This window comes from Rhea pennata, chromosome 9 (genome assembly GCF_028389875.1).
Source record: "Rhea pennata isolate bPtePen1 chromosome 9, bPtePen1.pri, whole genome shotgun sequence".
Classification (NCBI taxonomy): Eukaryota; Metazoa; Chordata; class Aves; order Rheiformes; family Rheidae; genus Rhea; species Rhea pennata.
Window position 1 is genome coordinate 26926498 of NC_084671.1, and position 19927 is coordinate 26946424.

Consider the following 19927-nt stretch of genomic DNA (forward strand, 5'->3'; position numbering starts at 1 on the left):
TGCCTCCCCAGAAGCTGCTGTAACAGCTAGATTAGAAGGAAGACTTTTGTAGCTCTTGGTTTCTCCTTGAAGTTTTTTTAGTCTGCATTAAAAACAAAAGAAAGCTATTGAAGCAGATCCTTGTTCCTGACCCTCTCTTGTCTCACCTGAGTGTGCTGACCACTAAGCTAAGTCTGTCTGTCTCTGTGAACATTCAAGTAGCTACAGAAAGTGGGACAGTTTCCATTCCCAGCGATGCCTGATGAGTAGGCACTGCCTTAAGATGGGGGTGAACTGGGTTCCCATCCTTTGTGTAGCTGGATTCCTTCCCCTTCTAATCCTGGCCTTAAACCTGTTTCTGCTGTCTCAGACGAATGCTGCAGGCACAGAAATATTGAGCTAAGGCAGATAACATCACTCTCCTGTCTGTTTTCAAATGACTGGATTCCAGATACAAGTTCACAGTAGAGAATCATGTATTTTCAGCCTAGAAATTAACTGGCCTTCCACACATTTCTTACAGGTCAGCTTAGCTTCCCATTTAACATACTGTCTCATGTGAGCCCCAAAATAACTTATAGCTGGATCATGCTGGCCCTCAATCCTCATGTGCATTGAGCCAAGGATTCTGAGTGTCCTACTGAAAGTCACTTAGAATTAGAGAGTTAATTGTGTATTGGTATCTAACACTCGGCCTTGAGTACTGCTAAAAAATGAGGGTCAAAAATAAATACAAAGCAGGCAGTTAATCATTTCCAGGAGAGTATTTTGTTTAGGTTTGCTGTCACATCAGTATGGTTATCCCAGTTTATTGTGTCAGTCTTGCTGGGGGCCAAGATACCTAAAAAGAGTAAAAACTGGCGTTGCTTTTGAACATCTGCACTTATTTTTCTGTTATCTCTGGTTGTGCTGCAATACACAAATCACATTGTAATGCATTGCGGTCTACTGTTGGATTTAGGTGTTACTGAAAGTCCAGCCTTTCAGGTATGGATTAATTACTGGACATTAGAGTTTATTGGGGCTGTATTTTTAAAAGCAATTTGTTTTCCCACCTTATGTGACATTTTTATGTCTTTTTAAAATGTATGGCAGTTATTAGTTTAATCTGTTCTTATTCATATTTTGCCTGAACTGAGGCAGTGAAGTAGGATTTAATAAAATGAATTTTTAAAGTGCTGGCACTCCAGATGCATGCCACATTAATGAATGAGTAATGTTAGCCTGTTATGTAGCCATTTTTATTACAACACCTAATGGATTTTTTGTGCACATGCAGTGAGAGGAGACGAGTTGCAGAAGGGAATCCAGAAGACATGTGCAATGACGGATGTGGTTTAAATATCATAATCTGAAGCGTGCCCATACACAAAACTTCAGGAGATACTGTCTCAAAGTAGCCAACTCAAAATTGTTAGTGTTCTCAGTCATAATGCTGCTTTATGTTTGTTAGTCCCCAGATGCAGATATCTTGGTTGGGCCAACAGAAGCTAGAAGATTTAAATCGAAAGGACAGGACAGGAATGAACTACATGAAAGGGAGAACTGGTGTAAGGCATGCAGTGTAAGTGTTCAGAGCATCCTCATCTCTAGATCAGAACTGTTTTAGTTGACAATGCCTCGTTTTAAATTATAACCTTTTGTGGTAATTGCTAGCAATTTCTGTGACGTTTGATTCTTCTTAATACAAGGCAGCTCTGTAATGTTGGGATGAACCCAGGGCCATATGGCCCTCTAGCCCAGTGTTCTGTCTCCAGCAGTGACCGTAAGCAGGGGCCTAGTGAGCAGTTCAGACATCTGTGGCACGCTTGCCCCTAATCCGTCCCCAGCCTTCCAATTATTTTAATTTCAGGGGATTTCCTTGAAGCCCTGTGATTTGTCTATTAAGTAATTCACAATGAACTTCTCTTTCAAGTAGTTGTCCAGTCTTCCCTTGAACCTGTGTAAGCGTCTTTCATTTCTGCCATCCTTTGCCAAGGTGCCACTGGGCAGCTAATGGAGGGAAAACATGGGGATGAATGCTGAAGCATGGTACAAGGTGCTTTGTGCTCTGGTGCTGATCCATCCAAGTCTCTCACCACAGAAGTACTTTTCAAGAGGGGGGGAGCAGAGTCTATAGTGAGCTTAAGTCCCTACAGCATGAGAAACTGGCCTTGGAGTTACTGGTGGATTCCTAGGGATTTACCAATGACCTTGGCAAACTGTGACCCTTGCTTATTAAAAGGCAAGCAAACACAGTAATGCTATTGCCCTTATCTTCAGACTTAACTAGTTTATGATACTACACTGGACCTCCTGCTTCAGCTTCTTCTAGTGGTAGGTTTGTTTTGACATGAGATTTTATTCCAGTTAATATTACAAAAAGTACATTGGTTTTGTTCTCAGCATAGGGTTTTATGTGAAGAGGTAAAGGGAATAGTATTTGTGCTTTGTTTTTAATGACAAAGCTCAAGGCTGGGAGATTTAAATGTCTGGATGATGACTTTTATTCTTCTCTCTATTTAATCAGACGAGGTCTAATGGAAGATGACGCAGAGCCCATCTTTGAAGATGTCATGATGTCCTCACGAGGTCAGCTAGAGGATATGAATGAAGAATTTGAGGACACAATGGTCATTGATCTGGTCAGTAGATCTTGATAAGTAATAAAAAGGTTAAAACGGAGAGGGATAGTTTAAAGGGAATTTTAAAAGTGTAAACAAAAATATCCAAAGTTATGGGCTTTGACCCCCTGTTGTCTGAATATCAAAGAGTGGAAATGATTAGAGTAGAGGCTCCCTAGAGCCTAAAACTTGCAAGCCCATGTCTAATCATTTTCTTCTCATAGAAATACAGGCACTGCTTAGCACTCCTCCTCTCTAACACTCTGGGCTCAGGCAATAACACATACCTGATGCTTAAAGCACCATTATGCACCTGGAGCTTGTCTACCTATGGATGTTAGGATTTGACTTACAGCATATCAGGTGTCTCATGCAGACCTCTCAGGTGAGTGCTAAAAGTAGCTACTCCCACTCACCATGCAGTCAGACAAGTGCTGAATCAAGGCAGGAGTAACAGTGCTGGTGGGGATGGAGGTTGAGACTAGCTCATTATATTTATCGACTACTACACGAGGGTGCATCCTCACCATCAGGGGAGTACAAATGGATTCTGTAAAATGCAGTTACAGTGCTTGTTTCAGGTTGTGGTTTGACCTTTTGAAGAGTCTGGAAACGGTAGTATATAAGGGTATTTCAGGTGCTGCTTCTTTCTTTGTGCCACTGTTAACACCCGTTGTTTACTCTTTTGCTAGCACAGCTCTTTGTGCAGCCACACTGCAGTCTGATCAAGCTGAGTTGCTTCTAGTTTCTCTTTGGGTTGCAGGGCTGGTGAGTGAAGGGGAAGAGTGTCCTTAATCAAGGGCTGCTCTAGTTTACAGCCACCCAGAGTTGTGCTGGCTCCACAGAAGGGAGAGCAGGCAGTATTGCAGGGCCTTTCGCTGGTCCTGCTCCCAACCAGGTCACAGTGTCAGTCTGCAGCCTCAGGTTGTTTCATAGTAATATACTGACTACAGGCATGATTTCCTTTGTAAACGTGATAATGTTGCTAGCTTCTCTGTTCTGAATGAGTATGTTTCTTGTAAAAGAGGAAAGAGGCTCAGTTTGCTGGGGTTTTTTCATGCTTTCATGTTTCTCCTTTCATAGTCAAACTACAAGGTATAGGTTACTTTAGGACTGGGCTATAATGTCTTGGAAAGAAAATGTAGGTAATAGTTCAGTTGCTGCTGCTGAATACTGAGATTATTACTAGCATTCAAATGATTATCAAGTAAGTAAAATCTCTCTTTTACTGGTAATCCAAGGAGTAGAAAATGAAGGAATGCATCAAGCCAGTGAAACTCACATTTACCTTAATGTTCCTAGGGGAGGACAACACAAAGGGCAGAGGCCTGAGAAATATTGGGACATCCTAAGTGCCTTTTTCTTTTAAATCCATTTTTTCATCATGCCAGAGCTTGGATTTTCATCATAAATGTAAAAGCATAAGGCAGAGTGTGTTATGCCTACTGTCCTAATACAAGAAGAACATTAAGTCAGCAAGGACCTTATAGCTAAGGACTTGTGTAAGCTCAGACATAAAAGAATTCATCAGCTTTAACGCCATGCCTAAATAAATGCTGAATTTAGGAAGTGCTCTCCTGTGTCAGGGCCGGAATCTGAGCTTTTATGGAAATGCATGCAAAGCTACTTTGCAAAAGATGGGGGTAAACACGTTTGCACGCGTTAGCCATAGTCATACGCATCCTTTCCATCCCGTTAGCTGATACGCTGTACTAAAATAGCTGACTCGTCTTTTTAGCCACCTTCAAGAAACCGGCGGGAACGGGCTGAACTGAGGCCAGACTTCTTTGACTCCGCAGCTATCATCGAGGACGATTCAGTAAGACTTTACTAGCCCTGCTTGCTATTTATCTGAGGTTCTTCTCTGTTACTATTACACCTAATTAATTGCTGTCTTTTAAATCATTTTTCTAGGGATTTGGAATGCCTATGTTCTGAAGTCTGGTGAAGACATTTTACAAATTTGGAACTCTATTGTTTAGAGCTAGAGGCCTATATACTGTGATAGCTTGTATGAAAACCACATTTTTGATGTGATACGGTTTGATTTTTATCCAAATGATTAAGGTCAATCCCTTTTTGTAGTGAGAGAAAGAAGAGGAACTTCTTAATGACACAAAGGAATGGTGGCCAATCCCATCACCTCAGAAAGGCTGACCTAAAAAATCATTTGTATCCCTGTTCTTGACTGTCCTAATACAGATTTTTTTTTTCTGGATGAGGAAGAAGTTTTAAATTGTTAAGACAGCTGTCAAAATAAACACTGCTCTACATATGTTTTCTGAAAACAACATTGAGTGAAAACAGAACTTTTTAACTTTATTTTTCTGCTGTACAATTTAAAACAGTTTTAACATTTGCCTTTTTATGTTTTAAAAGCTAGCCATTTTTATTAAACCTATGCCTATCAGCCATTGACTAGCAATGATGCTATAAGCAGGTCATTCTGGCTACAGAAAAGTGTTTTTGAACACACTGGATTTGATTAACATTATGGTACGCTTATATCCTCTCATAGGCATTGAGAAGAACACTCTTATAGAAGAGGTTAGAATTCTAATGACGTGCATCTCTGCCAAAAAAATTTCAGATTCTGATATGATAAACCCAGATTTTATACTCTTGAGAAGATTTATTTTTATTTATAAGGGGACATAAATAAGAGATGTCCATGAAGCCACTTTTCCAACAGATGCTGTGTAACATTCATTTTATATAGCACACGGGGACACAAAAACAGTAAATTTTCTATTGGTACTTGCTCTGTGCATTTTTAGCAACTTATACCAGCAAATAAAGTATTCTCAGTAAAACACACAAATGGTTCTCAAGTAATCACTTTGCTGTTTTTACTACCTACTTCAAGCCCTGCCAACCCAAGGTACATAAACAGCAACTTTCCTATTAAAACAAATAATTCAAGGGTGGGGGAAAGGAATCACTTTAGCATACTAAAAGCAATTTTAACTGTACCATAAAAAAAAGTCTACTTTCCATGCCGTAAATACCCTTTTGCGCTATTTTTGTAAATTAATTTTGCCAGTTAGAAGTACTGTATGTGCTGCATAGAAATTTGTGCTTAGATGGTGAAGTTCTTAAGCTTACAATGGAATACAGCTACATTTTCAGTGTTAACTGTGCATATTAAGAGTAATTCTTTGGGGAAAAAAATATGATTTTTCAAAAAAGTAAAAAAAAAAATCAAAAAAACAGAAAACCCGAAATATTCTCAGCTAATTCATTGTAATAAGAGATTTTTTTTTTTCCAATGTCTTCAATAATTTGGAATTTCATTATGCTTCAATTTTTATGACTCTGCCTAGTAGCTGCTACTGTAGTTAAAACTGGCCTGTATCAGAAGTTCTGGCCATCCACAACTTGCACTGACTCTAGTATCTCTAAGAAACCAGCCCCAAAAAGTTAATCTTCCTTTCTGCATTCTAATATTAGCATTTGCGATACAAAGCAGATTGACCCACTTGGAGCACAGCAGTTTTAGAGGTGCTTTCTTAGCAACTGCAAAATAAAATCATGGAGCTTTTTTTTATATATATATATATATACATACACACACACACACACACACACATATATATATATATACGCTTTTACAAGCTTATTTAAAAACAAATCAACATTAATACCCAGTGCTTATTTGCTGGGAGGGAAAAAAAATCTGATTTTAAAAACAGATCAGCATTTCACTTGGCTGAGGTTTGTTTCTTATAATGTGTGCAGTTCTCAGACAGACACGGTTGCCAAAAATGTTTGACTAGATAATTCAGCCATTCCTTAGATGATGGTGGTTGGGTAAGGTGTAAAGCCTGAAAAGTAGCTGGAACATTACTTTGTAACAGGTTACATCCCCTCCTCTTCTGTCCACCCCAAAGGGATTAGGGGTGGGTAGGAATGGCTGCATTAGACTGTCAGTACGATAATTCTGTGAGCATAGTAGCATAATAAATGCTGCCCGGTTTGAGTCATAGTCTCAGCCAAACCTTGTGCTTCACAGTCCTCTGTGTGGAAAACTGATTCCTAATTTAACATTGTAGAATACTGTATAACAAACATTTATTATCACGGTACCTGCAATGGGTTTCCAATTCAGTTTGCAGTCAATAGGTTTTTTTGTATTATGAGTGTCTCCTTGATTGGTTTTGCTAGTAATTCTGTAAATTGTACATTTACAATATGAGGTTTTTTTCCTTTTGTACAATTTAAAACTGATGCTTCACCTTTCATTTAATAAACTATTCAAAATCATGAGTATGATGAGCACCCTCTTCACTACAACATCCTTTTAAATTACTGGTTTGGGCCATCGCATCTTGTCATCCCATTCAGTAGTATCCAAAGGACATACTGAAAGGTGGTTCTCACATAGTCCAGGCTTCACAAGATTTCTTACAGCTCTCTCACACATTCAGCCTTAGAGCACGGGAAAACCGTATCTGTTCTTTCCCCTATCACACCAGCCACTCTAGTGTGGTTTTAGTTGTGGTTGGCCTGGGGCATTTTACTGTGAGCTTGCTGTAAATCTGGAAAACAATCATAATACAAGTTGGGAGATTTGCACTATTGAAAAATTGCAGTGTTCTTTCTTTGCTGTACTGTAAAGCTTGTAATTGTTTAATGGCCATGCTTTTTGAGAAAAATTCACTCTTCAGTCATGGAAGTCACAAGTACTCTGGACTACACAGGCAGACGTGGAAGTGGTAAAAGGTCTAACAATCCAGCTGGGCTAAATGAAGTTTTACAGCTTCACCAAACTAAACATCCTTTTGTTTTTCCTCTGCCTGAGAGAAAGTTGTACTATTTTTGTCCAATCCATGAATGAGTTCACCTCTGAAGCACTAGAGAAAATTGACTTGTTTATCATCTAGGCCTGCTTCCTAAGAAAATCATCTGATACAGAAAAGGCAACAAGATCCAACAGGTGAGGAACTGGGATAGGATTCAAGGTCTGGACTGCAAGCTAGGTCTGCTCCTGAGACTCAGCCTGAATGTTTTATCTCCAAATTGCTTGTAAGTTATGCTCAACTCAATGCAAGATGGAATACAAGAACTAGCTTCTAATTTTAAATTCAGGTTTGTTGAAAGTATTTTTATTCTAAATCTATTGTTTCTGCAGGTGACTGGAATTCAAAAGATGTCTGAGTAGTGTGGCCAGAGCAGCTTTCCAGCGTGTTTCCAAAGCAGTGGGCTGGAAGAGTGGCTGAGTGCTTGGAAATCAACAAGATATAAAAGCCAAGTTCTTATGCTGGCAAGGGGCAGAGGAGAAGACAAAGTCTGTAACTAATGAGGGTAGGAAATGGCTAAGAAAATTAGTACTTTTTCTTTGTGACAGTTGAGGTTCCTGGTCAGTGTCTCTTTCTCTAGGCTGAAGAACCTAGGTGTGTAACTCTTTTCTGAAAGCTTTTGTCTCACAGTTTGGGGGTCTACCCCTCAACCACAAAACTACCTCTGAAAACCACCTTGGTCCTTCCTGAGCAACTCTTACAGACTCACAGACTACACTTTTTGTCACAGTTAACTAAGAACTCACTTCATGGCAACAACCCTCCAACATAACTACATTTCAGTTTACCTTGCCTTGTTGTTGCAGCACATTCTCTGTTCCCAGGGGCAGCGGGTGCGGGCATCCATGATCAGAGAGTTTGTCTGCTGAGATGCAACCAGGAACATTCATGCAGCTACCTTGAATGTATTTGCAGCCAGGACAGCCTGTTTGTCTGTAACCTGGATCCATTGCCTCTAGCTATCACAGAAACCTGTGGTGCTGTGAAACAGATTTGAAACACTCCTCCTGTACTGCTTTGCAGGTGATCTTTAGTTGTTTGTTGCTTCTTTTTGTCTTCTTCTTTTTTGTGGGTACAGTCTCCAGGCTCTGCGGCTGTAGTCACTAGTGCACCAGCTGCACCTACCTGGGAAGAAGTGTTACCTGGAAGACCCCCATCTTCTCTTTTCCTTCCACTTCAGACACATGCTTGAAGAGTGGACAGAAGCAGCTGTGGTATGCAGGTATGGCAGTTCTCTGTCTGTTAACATAGTGCCATTAATTACTGAGGTACCAAAAACAGGTCATTACAGGATTTCACTTGTTTTGTAATTGTTTGTGGTGGAGCTAAACATGATGGTAGCTATTACTCACTGGCTTAAGGCTGTAGTTTTAATGCAGTTTGTAATGAGCAGAGAGAGCACAGGGACCAGGGCTGATCAGTGATCTTTGCAAGTCTGGCAAAGAATCGTAGAAAAAATTTAAGCTGGAAAGGAACTCTGGTAGTTTCTATTCCAACCCCAGGCTGAAAGGAGGGCTAACTTCCAAGTTCCTTGGGTGCACCATAATCAGGGAGAAGAATTTTGATGTTGCATCAGAACTGACCTTTTTCCAAGTTGGGCGCATTGCCTGTTGTCCTTCAAGAGGAGTCAGGCTCCATCTTCTCTATACCTCCCATGCCTGCAGCCTAGAGGTAACCTGATACCAACCTGAGAGCCAGTGTTGCTTCAACCATCATGTAAAAGTTGCAACTCTGAAGAGTCTAACAGAGGAACAGAACAGATTAGTCCAAGATCTGCAAAGCTGAGATCCCAGTGCACCAAAATCTAAGCCCAACATTTTTCTCATGTTGAGGCTGTGGTCTTGCAGTGCAGGAAGTGGAGCCAGACTCCAAAGCGGGTCTACGGCTAGATTTTAACTCACAAAGGTCTGACCCCTTCAGCAGTGTGAAGTCACTGCAGCCCTGCGCTTCTGTCTGAGCCGCCTTCCAGGCCAACGAAACAAAGTACAGCAAGGGAGCACTTGAACTTGAGCAATTAGTAACAGCTCCACTGCAGCAGGCATTACCAGTAGTGTTGTTTATAAAGATGAATTGATATGATCCCAGATTAAATGAGATAAACATACTGTGATTTATTGATGATCATTAGCAAAATCAAAATGAAAAGAAATATTTCTACTGCAAAGTAGAACTCCACTTAAACAGAGAGTATTCAGAACACTGCCATGTCTTGCATAATGGCCAAGTCCCTTCTTACTCTCAGAGTGGGATATTAGCATGTTTCTTCCAGGGATTGGACTGTGCTTTACTAGCCAGCACATCTAGGTCATGGCAGATGCGCATGCGGGTGGTTGAAGGTTGGATGATGTCATCAACAAACCCTGTAGAAAAAGCAACCACATATAAAGATTTTGCTTCTCGACCTTCTGTATCTAGGTTGTGATTGCAGTTTGCAAAAATCAAAACAATATTCCAAATACAGTTCACAAGTTAAAAGTTAGCTTGAGTAAAGCATTTAAAATAGCATGAAGAGGAAATTATTACTATTTCAATAGTTCTTAACTTTTGCATTTTTTAAAAAAGCAAATGCCCCGAATTAACAAGCAAAGAAATTTAAAGGGGGCTTTACTGTCTCCTCCAGTCTATTAGTTTGATTTAAAGGAGTTCTCTTCTAATTAACAACTCTAAATCTTTAACCTTACATTTGCAGGAGTCTATTTTATTCTGCCTCAAACGGCAATAATGGTCTGCAAAACTGGAAGGAGCAACACTGTACATATCAGCTGTGGTAGAAAACAGCTTGACTAAGTCTTACCAGCTCTGTGGCACTATTAACAGGCTTTAAATGAAGTAGTACCAAAACAGTCAACAGGGTAAGCCATCATAACTGGAAGGGCGTAGAGAGCAGTGCAGAGAGAGGAGAGAAATGATTTTTGGGGCACAATTACATTTTAAAGCTAGAAATAAAGCCCCTTTAAAAACAGTGGAAATAATCTCTCTGAGGAGTCCTGTGGAGCATCACTGAATTGAAACAGACTGACCCTTTCTGAAGGTTGCTGGTCTGTACCTGGAACTGTCAAGTAGATTGTTTAAGCACCTCTAACTTTAAGGAAAGGTCTGACTTTTGAGCAGCTTCTAATGTCTACAAAATTGAAAATATGCTTTTCAATGTAATCCCTATATCTGTCTATTTCCTTGCACCCTCTGAACCATTTCATAGTTGTTATGTGGCTAGATGCATTTTCCTTCATGTGAACCAGTTATGGTAAAATGCCAGCTTTGTCTTGTCTAAATACCCTATCCAGTAGCAAATAATCTACTCAGCAGCTACAAATTTACCTATGTGCAATGGCAAACTCAGAAAGGGGATACAATGTGTCAGATAACCATACCTCTGGTAGCTGCAGGAAAGGGGTTTGCAAACTTATCCACATATTCTGCCTCTGCATCCGTCTCTTTTCCCCTGAAAATGATCTGGACAGCACCCTAGAAAGACAAACAGAGCCAGAGTGATAGCTTTCCTCTCTGTGCGCTGAATAAACTATCTGATTTACCTGTTCCCTTTCACCCACCATAGTATACAAACATGTGCGTTCAGATAAGTTCCTTCAGAGGAAAATATTGGTTGTCTTTGTCTTGGTAGGCTGTCTCTGTGCTACCATATAGACAGTGATGGTGCCTGCACACCAGTGTGACAGTCAGCCTGGATTTACCTTTGCGCCCATCACTGCCACCTCTGCCGTAGGCCAGGCATAGTTTGCATCTCCTCGTAAATGCTTTGAGCTCATCACATCATAGGCACCCCCATAGGCCTGAAACAAAAAAAACATGGGGTTAGTGTGAAGTGACCTCATAGCAACAACAGCCTACACTCCTCTTGCAGCTTGTCCCATTCCAAAGACAGGCAGGTAGGGCTAAATTTTTACCTGTAAGAGAACATGAGTATCTCTATTTTGCCAATCTTGAGAGATGGATCCTTGATCACTCAGCCCTACAACCAGGCTCTGGTTGGGTCGCAGCAGCTCACAAACCCATACTATATTCTTGGCTTTTGCAAACACACGTTCAAGGCATTTCCACTTCTCTGGTCAAAAACAATACTACAACAACCTCCTAAGACTAGAGTGCTTAGACTAGAACCCCAAAAGAGCATGCTGAGTCAGAAGCCTTTGGGGGGGGGGCAGAAGGGACTGAGGGACTGACCACAGAAAAAGCAGAGAAAAGTCTTTTTGGACCCAGGGGGTCTGTAGAGCTTTTGGCAGCACAGTGTCAGGTACCTTATAGAAAAAGAGAAAGGACACAAATTAAGGACAGTATAGGAGAAGCATACGAAAGAAAAACCACCCGAGCATTAAAGCTGCAGACAAAGCAGAAGAAAGATACAATGAGCACTGCTTTTGAAGGAGACTGAAATGGCAGGAATACAGAAAGAGAACCATAAAGACTGCATCTATGCAATGACATGTTCTCAGTGAGACAAGCTGCGTGACAGAAGACACATACTTGACTGGAGGGCATTCAGGGCGGAAAGCAAAGAGCAGAAACATGGTATTTCAGAGGAATGCGGAAACAAAAGGAACAGAAGAAGTGTAGTAACAATAGAAATGGCTCTTGTAACTTGAGAGAAAGAGGTACTATCGGATGGGACAAACAAGAGATGTGACAATGAGAGAAAACAGAAGGGAGAGAGACAGAAGGATGACAATTCATGTAGGTAAAATTGCTACAAGTGAAACCAGGAACTCTAAAATAACACCCTGAAATTAAGCCAACTTACCTTTCTGGTGATTATAGTAATTTTAGGCACAGTTGCTTCTGCAAAGGCAAAGAGTAGTTTTGCACCATGACGTATAATTCCACCGTACTCCTGAGAGGTACCTACAAGTGACAGAAATAGCTTTTTTCACTCTAGGAAACGTACAAAAAAGAACATACCCAGTTGGGCAACTGTCATCATCCAGCAGCAACACTAACGATAACCAGAACCATGTTAACATCTAGGAGCCATTAGCATCCAGGCAATATTCTCCTGATGCTGAACAGCTGTATGAAAGAAACAGGTCACCAAAAGAAGCATAAAGTAGAAGTCTCTTTGTACATAAGGTCACAGGACTGTAACAGTCACCAGATGGTATCTTACTAAGAACAAACTACAGTTACATAATTTTCAAGACTCCAAATGTGACTAGCAAAGAAAAAAATGCAACCTAGATTCACTTTTCCAGAGATCCACACTCTTTCAAATAACTTTTTTCTAGACCAAATTAAAAGGCAGTTTGTCTATCATAGCCAAAAAAAAAATGTTCTTCCTATAAGCAAGACCAAGATAATAGATTTTAAAAGACAGAGCATAAGTTCCTCTATAAGGATTCTCACAACAAGTAGCCCTGGAGAATGATGATGTCTAGCAAATATGAATACAAGTCATCCATTTAATACCATGTTCTAGAAAGTTTTGTGCCAACTACAGGCATAGCTGACAGTCTTGGGATCATGGCTTCTCTGACAATATGATGAGCGTATTCAGCAACTGCAAATTTTGTCAAGGCCCAGATCCTGCAAATCACTGCCATTAAAAAAAAGCCCAACCAACCTAAAGACCTCATCTTGGACTTTCTTGTTTACAGTTATGTATATGGTAGTCCAGAATCACTATTGGCTTTGCTTTTACTTTTTTCCTAAAGCAGTAACCAGGCTCAAATTCCTAACCGAGAGGCAGGAGAGACAGAAAGATCTGGTGCTGATTGATTCTCACATTTGCCTACGCTACAGGAATCACAGAAGGAAAGGGTCAACACAAAAGGTCTAAGACGACAAAAAAAGCAAAAAATGCACAAGATTCCCAAACACAAATATACAACGATGGGCAAAAACTGAGATAATTAGATTCAAAAATGAAGATAACTAAACCAATGACAAAACTAGCTTGAAGACCTTGCTTCAGTCAGAGCTTCAAAGATAACCTTGATTGCTTTCTGTTAAAGCAAGTTAGGGGGCAAAGAAGCTGCTTGAACTGTGGATGACCTCAGCTTTTGGGAAGACTTCTCTCATAGCCTCAAGATCTTAATCGTTTACTCCTCAAGAGTAAATCTGTGCTCTTTCTGAGGAAGAAGTCCTGCAGCAACTATTTTCACTCTTGATAGCGCAGTGTTCAGGAGACCAGAAAATTCTGTTCAGCACACTAACAGCACAAACTCTTGGCAGCTAGTTGAGGGATCATGACCAACACAAGAATAGTTATGCTTTGGTAAGTAACTTTGGAAAAGCCTTTAACAGAATCTGAAGACAGCAAATAAATAAGACTGCGTATGTAACAAGAAAGGAAGGCTGCTACATCGTTACCAAAAGAACAAGAGGCAGCCAAAGGCTACTGGGTATTTGCTCTCCCTTGTGTACCCACGGATCACACACAAGAGGGCAGTGCCTCAGTACTTGTCTTACTTGTCTGCCATGATGGAAAAATCTTCTAGGTGCGAGCGGCAGGGCATGCACGCACTGCATGAACCATGCAGAGGACTGGCACCTGGAAACGGCAATCACTTGCACTTTATTTCTAGGATTTTTGAACTTCAAACCACTGTAAATAACTCTAAAATTACTTCCTCACAGTTTAATCAACCTACTGACATTATCATCTTTTTTCAGCACCTGGGATAACCTCTTACAGGAATCTGGGATCTTTTTAATAGAAAATGTATTTTAATGGGCGATTTTAAGCAAAAGATCCTTTTGTGAGGTTTGAGGGGGTTTTATAATTATTTGGTAATGAATTTGGTGGCTTTATTTTTAAGTTAAATTTGAGTGCCTAATAATTTATGCTTAAGCTTAAAAATGGCTGTTCTCAACTGCAATTTCACTTTTGATTTTTATATTTCTCTCCAGACTTGTCAAGCCCACAAAAGCTTCTTCCTGGCAGAAGACACTGGAAAAGCCAAGTCTCATCCCAAGACAACTGAGATACTCCAACTAGACCTAGAAACTGGGAAGCAATCACAGTCTGTGCAGTATAGTTAAAGCCTTAAGTTTCTAATTCAAATGTAGAACAGAATAGCCAATCACTTAAAACACTTCAAGAGGAAGCTCATTCAACTGTTATTTGAACTGTTTACACCACTGCTCATGGCCAATTAGTATCTATTTTACACTCCTGTCTTGGCTATAGATTCAGTCCCAAACAGGTTCTCTTTTCATCTAGCTTCAGGTTCTGAAAGACTTAAATATCATTTCTGTGCACTCCTCTTAACTTAGGAGCTAGTTAAGGTATTTGGTCACTGATGTTGTTAGGTGTTCTGCACACCTCTGTGAACCAGTGTGACAAATTCTTCTCTACTGAACAGGGAAAGACAACCACACTCAAAATATATTATTTAAACTGAAATGTCTAATGATAACATACTAATCTTTTGAAACTCCATAAAATACAACATCTTAGGAGTACTATACCTCAGATTTTTCTCTCTGTAGTGCCAATTTTGTCTCCTATTTATCTACTTTTTTACTGACATTCAATTATGTAATATTAACTTACTACTTTTTATTGGCTACATGCAAATAGCTTCACTCTTGGATTTTTGAGTAACTGTCCAAATCTAGATTCCTATAGCAGTCCCTGAAGTGCCAGAGATGTAACCTGCTTCTTTGTCCAAAAAACAGAATAGGAGGGTGCATCGACTGCAGGAGGGAAAGAGGAGGGTGCAAGAGGGAACAGGAAGATTCTCTTAACGCCTTCTGTATTGCTGCATTGCAAAAACATGCAAAATAATACATTGTATCAAAATAAGAACTGGACTATTCACTAATGACATGTTGGTCCTTCGATAGCTGTATGTTTACTGTGAGCTAAACCGTAAGTTTATATATAAACAGCGGTGTTAACATCATATTCAATTGTAGGAAACACTTAAATGTTATGCTGATAAATATTTTACATTCATCAGCATAGGTTACACAGCCTGTTTTCCTAATAGGGTGCATCATTACCATTAATTATAACACACGGTGACAAAAGTCTAAGCTCAGGCCTTTCTCTACTGATTTGCTCAAAGCTTCTCCTAATTCACACACATTTTTATCTATAAAGTTATTGTGGGGCTTAAATGAACCTGAAATTTCAGAGAAATTGAGGGAAACGGGCTTGTATGATTGGATCAGCAGCCACCGAGGACATCCTTTTTTTCATATAACCTCATCCTCTTACACATTAGAGTTTTAAGTACAATAGACAAAGTTGCTGGAAGAAGCAGACAATTTTTCTTTTTGCAACAAAGCTTGGATAGCAATCTGAGCCTCTATTATTTTGGCATATCCACTGATGAGTGGATTTTGCTTGGAACATATCTTGAAGGTGCTCTCAACAAGCGCACTACTCAGTGGTTTTTAAATTGTGACTTTCACGCCTACAGCTGCTTTGACCTGCGGCCTCCCTGCTCACATCTAATTCTACCCAGAGGGCTAAGAAGCCATATGTGGCATTGCTTTCCACTGCATCTCATGGAGCCACTGGCTTTGCAGGACCTTGCGGTCCCATACAGTACCCCAGGGCAAAAAGGGATACAGAGTTTCCTTATAATAAAAACAATGCAACTTCCACCTCTTCCATCTACGACAAGGGCAGTAGCTTGAGAGAGTGCAGTTTTTTTTTTTTTCTGGATGGGCCACAATTAACAACTTTGCAATTGTGCTTAGACAGTGGAATAGACCTTCCCAGTCAGTGACATACCTTCATCCCCACATTCAGCTCTGGCAAACTGGTCATCCCAGTAGCTCTAGCCAGCCAGTTCAGCAGCAACTTACTGCATGAGTGGATCCTCTTTTCAGTGTATAGTTTGAAATCCTGCAAAACTTTGACTACTGCTATCGGTGTGTTCTGAGATCACAATCATCTGGTTTATTTAGGTCTAGTAGAGTAAACAGTCGTCTTTTAGGTAGTTTTTTAAAATATGCTTTTACTCCGTAAACTGCCTCTCCTCCCAACTAAGTGAAATATAGCAGCAGTGCATACCTGGCAAAAATCCAGGAACATCCACAAAAGTAATCAGAGGTATGTTGAACGCATCACAGAACCGAACAAAGCGGGCTCCTTTCACAGAAGAATTTATGTCTAAGCACCCTAAAATTAGAACACAAGGTTACGTGTTAACAATGCCAAGGCTCTTCTAATGGCAGTAATTCAAAAGAAATATTTTTTTAAAAAAGTCACATTCTATATTACAGCTTCTAAAACCAAACCAAACAAGCCAAACCCAGTATTTTCTATAGTTTTAACAAAAAGGATAGTCATTCAAAAAAAAAAAAAAAAAAAAACCACTATAATGTTGGAAAAAACTCTACCTTGAAGTTTTGCTGTTTTAGTCCTAAGATTAGAGTACAAAAACACTCAGTTTTCGCTGCAATATAATCTATAGATTTCAACATCCTTTAGTGGTGACTGCTGTACAAATGCAGGTTGTTTCAAAAAGTGGCATTTAAAAAAAATATTCATGTAATTTATTTTTCTACAATTTTCTTTTTGCTAATTTTGTTGGGTCAGTTCAGACTGAAACACTAGAGTTCTCCATTAAAAAACTCAGTGTTCCTATTAATATACTAAGGCAGACTAGCATTTTTGCTAAACATGCTGCAAAGTGTTTTTGTTCTGTTTCAGTGCTTTTTAGAATTTTGTTACATTCTTCTATATTAAACCTATACAAAAGGCATATAAGAGTACCTATCTGAAACATCAGAAATCTTTGTTAAAAACACCAAATGAAGACTAAAGTAATAGCGAAGCCTGTTGACTAGCTAGGAGTTTGATTGTCGTATCTTGGGAAGATTATCAAAAGAATAAATGCAGCATACTGCGTCATCTGATTTTTTTCCTAAACTAGTATTTGTTATACACAGACACCCACACAAGGCACAAAACTCAGAGCAAAACAGAAATTCGCTATTAGTTTAAATCACTTCAGAAATCATCTAAGAAGCAGAGAAGGCAAAACAGTCATAAAACAAAGGGTGATCTTAGCTATAAGCTACATGCTTGTGCCGTCATATCTAAGTTATTTGAGGTCAAGAGCCCCACACTTGTATGGCTGAAAGCTTAGCATTTTTCTAGCTATAGCAAGTAGCCTAATAAAAATTACCTTTCCCTACAGAAGGGTTTTAGGCATTTTAGTACATATTGCTGTGTGGCAGTGAGTATGCAGTTTCCATATTATCCTTAATTCAATTAGTTGCAGGTTGCTGCCAGAACACGTGGTGGTTTTCTGCCCACCATGTTCCTACCACTTCTCTTGTGCTGAATACCATAATAATTTAGTTACAGGTAAGCCAAACCACCTTAGTGAGCTAACACAGAAATTCACTTTTTTTTTTCTGGAATTTTTGCAACAGATCACAGGCTGTTCTAAGTCACAATGCAGCTGCATGACAATGAGATTCGATGGAAAGACAGTGGTAAGAAAACACTGAGAATGAGCGAAGGCCCGTACAAAGTATAACCTGTGCTCTGAGCTGTAAGCAGTTAACCGCATAGCCAGACAGCCTTACCAAGAGCGCCAAAAGAGACAAGACAAAACAGTCAGGAGGCACAAACACTATTTGTGAAGAAGTTTCACAGCACAATCCTACAGTCAGCTCCAACCTGATGCTACTTTGGGTTGGTTGCCCACTATCCCAACTGTTCTTCCATTCATCCTGGCAAATCCAACAACAATGTTTCTGGCGTAGAAAGGCATGATCTCAAAGAATTCCCTTTCATCAACGATCTGCAGGAATAAGAGTTAGGCAGAGCCCTTATGAGGACATACATATATACATAATATAGACAAATACAAACCAGCTGTACTAGTATCAGAAAATTTTTTAAGTTTCAGAATTTGTAGAATTCAAGAAAGAATATTAAAAGCGAGAAGAAATCTGTTACTCTTCTTTGCAGTCTTTATTCCAGGAAATAACAACTAGTGTGCATTTACTATCAAAATGGCCGCTGAAGTATTCCATCAGAGAAAATCTTTATGACATTTTCTCTGTAGCAAGCTTTTTTTCCTAGCTTGTAACAAATTAAAGCTTCAGATTGGGTGTTTATAATTTCTTTCTTGCAACTTAAATACTGGCAGACTACACTTCTAAAAGAAAAGTTTGCAGTGATAAGAAAAACAAATAATACTTCTTGGAACTTGGAAACTTACTTATCATTACACAATATATTTTGCAATTCTTTGTAGATACAGAGCACTTTGTTAACAGAGACCAACAAATCATGCTCTGTTGTGGCAGATGATATGTGTACATCTCAAGTTTTGTACGACAGAGGAGAATGGAGAAATCCCGTTATCCACCACAGAGGGAATACACAGTACATCAAATGTGTCTAACTGGAATTGAGAATCCTTTGTAGCCGCTCTTCTCACTAGGTTGAAGTTCCAATGCATGCTCTCTAAAGTGACATCCACTGGTGTATAAAGCACTATCAAAATTCATGTTCAAAAGAGACTGTAATTACACATGGAGCAGTAGCGACACCTATACATGGTTGCCTGGTGTTTTCCACTGTAATTCTTTGCTGTCAACTGTTTGCGACAACTTTGCTTATGCAGACTGCAGTTTGCCAATCATTTCTGAGAATGAGGCAAATGAAAAGTAGCAAAAAATGCAAGGACTGTTTAAAATCATTTTATTTTCTTCCTTATTCTCAAAGTCTGTGGGAGTTTTTTCTTTTTTCCTCAATTTGCTTAAATTTTTTTTAAAGACCACCTTTTGATGTGGAACAGATAATACTGAACTTCCTTAGAATACAAGAATCCTCAGATCAAAAAACATATCCTGAGCTTTTCCTTCTTCTCTAAAATGAATCTAAGTGTAGCCAGTTGCAAACTGAAAAGTTATTAGCTAAATGAGTGTGTGGGGAGAGTCAATCAAATAAAATAGTAAAAGGCAGAAATTTGGAAAGATACTTTAAGTAGAGCTGAGCACCACCACTACCACATTTGTATATGCCATTTGTAAAATGGAGCAATTCCTAGCTTCAGCATCCACCTCTTGGGAGTCCTAGGTCATCTCCCATTCAACATCTGAGTGGTAAAGGAAGCAGCTGGAAATTTGAATATTCAGAATTCAGACTCTTAAGGTGCTCTACAGGGGGCTGTAACAATTTCACATAATAAGATTTGTTTTACAACAATTTTATCACCACAAACTTTTAAAATGCAGTAAGTTGTTACGACTGAAAAAAAATAAGTATTCAAAGTTGGGCAAGGGAATTTTCAGCGTTGCTTAAGCTGCTTTAATAAAACTCCTGTTATTCATACATTACAATATAGGGAGGGTTTAGATTTAAAAAAGTATCTATCTTCCTTGCTCTCCACCCTCTCAGGATATCTGCTTCACTCAAGGGAACAAATTTGTACAAAATTGTCTCAGAGTAAATAAAAAAGGAGTAATCTGTGAATGTATTCTTTGTCATTTATTGCCTTCTATTAAAAAAAATGATAGAAGTTAAGACAGTAGTAACAAGGGGATTTTTCTGACTCCCTAAGAGAGAACTGAGTTAGAGCATCTTCCATCTGATCAGTTATTATATATTAAGCA

General features: G+C 39.4%; 2 protein-coding genes across 3 annotated transcripts in view; one reads left to right on the forward strand and one right to left on the reverse strand.

Annotated features, from left to right (window-relative positions):
• Positions 1-4873, forward strand: part of STAG1 (STAG1 cohesin complex component) — a 178067-nt gene extending 173194 nt beyond the window's left edge. For both annotated transcript variants that reach the window (XM_062583053.1, XM_062583054.1), the window contains 4 exons: positions 1433-1543; positions 2489-2603; positions 4321-4401; positions 4497-4873. In XM_062583053.1, the coding sequence (XP_062439037.1) occupies positions 1433-1543; positions 2489-2603; positions 4321-4401; positions 4497-4520 (331 nt within the window). In that variant the 3' untranslated portion in view covers positions 4521-4873. The remainder of the gene's footprint in view (positions 1-1432; positions 1544-2488; positions 2604-4320; positions 4402-4496) is intronic.
• Positions 4874-9467: 4594 nt separating this feature from the next.
• Positions 9468-19927, reverse strand: part of PCCB (propionyl-CoA carboxylase subunit beta) — a 29908-nt gene continuing 19448 nt past the window's right edge. The window contains exons 10-15 of the mRNA XM_062583055.1: positions 17982-18105; positions 16362-16469; positions 12138-12238; positions 11074-11172; positions 10753-10846; positions 9468-9741 (exon numbers count right to left, since the gene is read on the reverse strand). Coding sequence (XP_062439039.1) covers positions 9620-9741; positions 10753-10846; positions 11074-11172; positions 12138-12238; positions 16362-16469; positions 17982-18105 — 648 coding nt within the window. The 3' untranslated portion in view covers positions 9468-9619. The remainder of the gene's footprint in view (positions 9742-10752; positions 10847-11073; positions 11173-12137; positions 12239-16361; positions 16470-17981; positions 18106-19927) is intronic.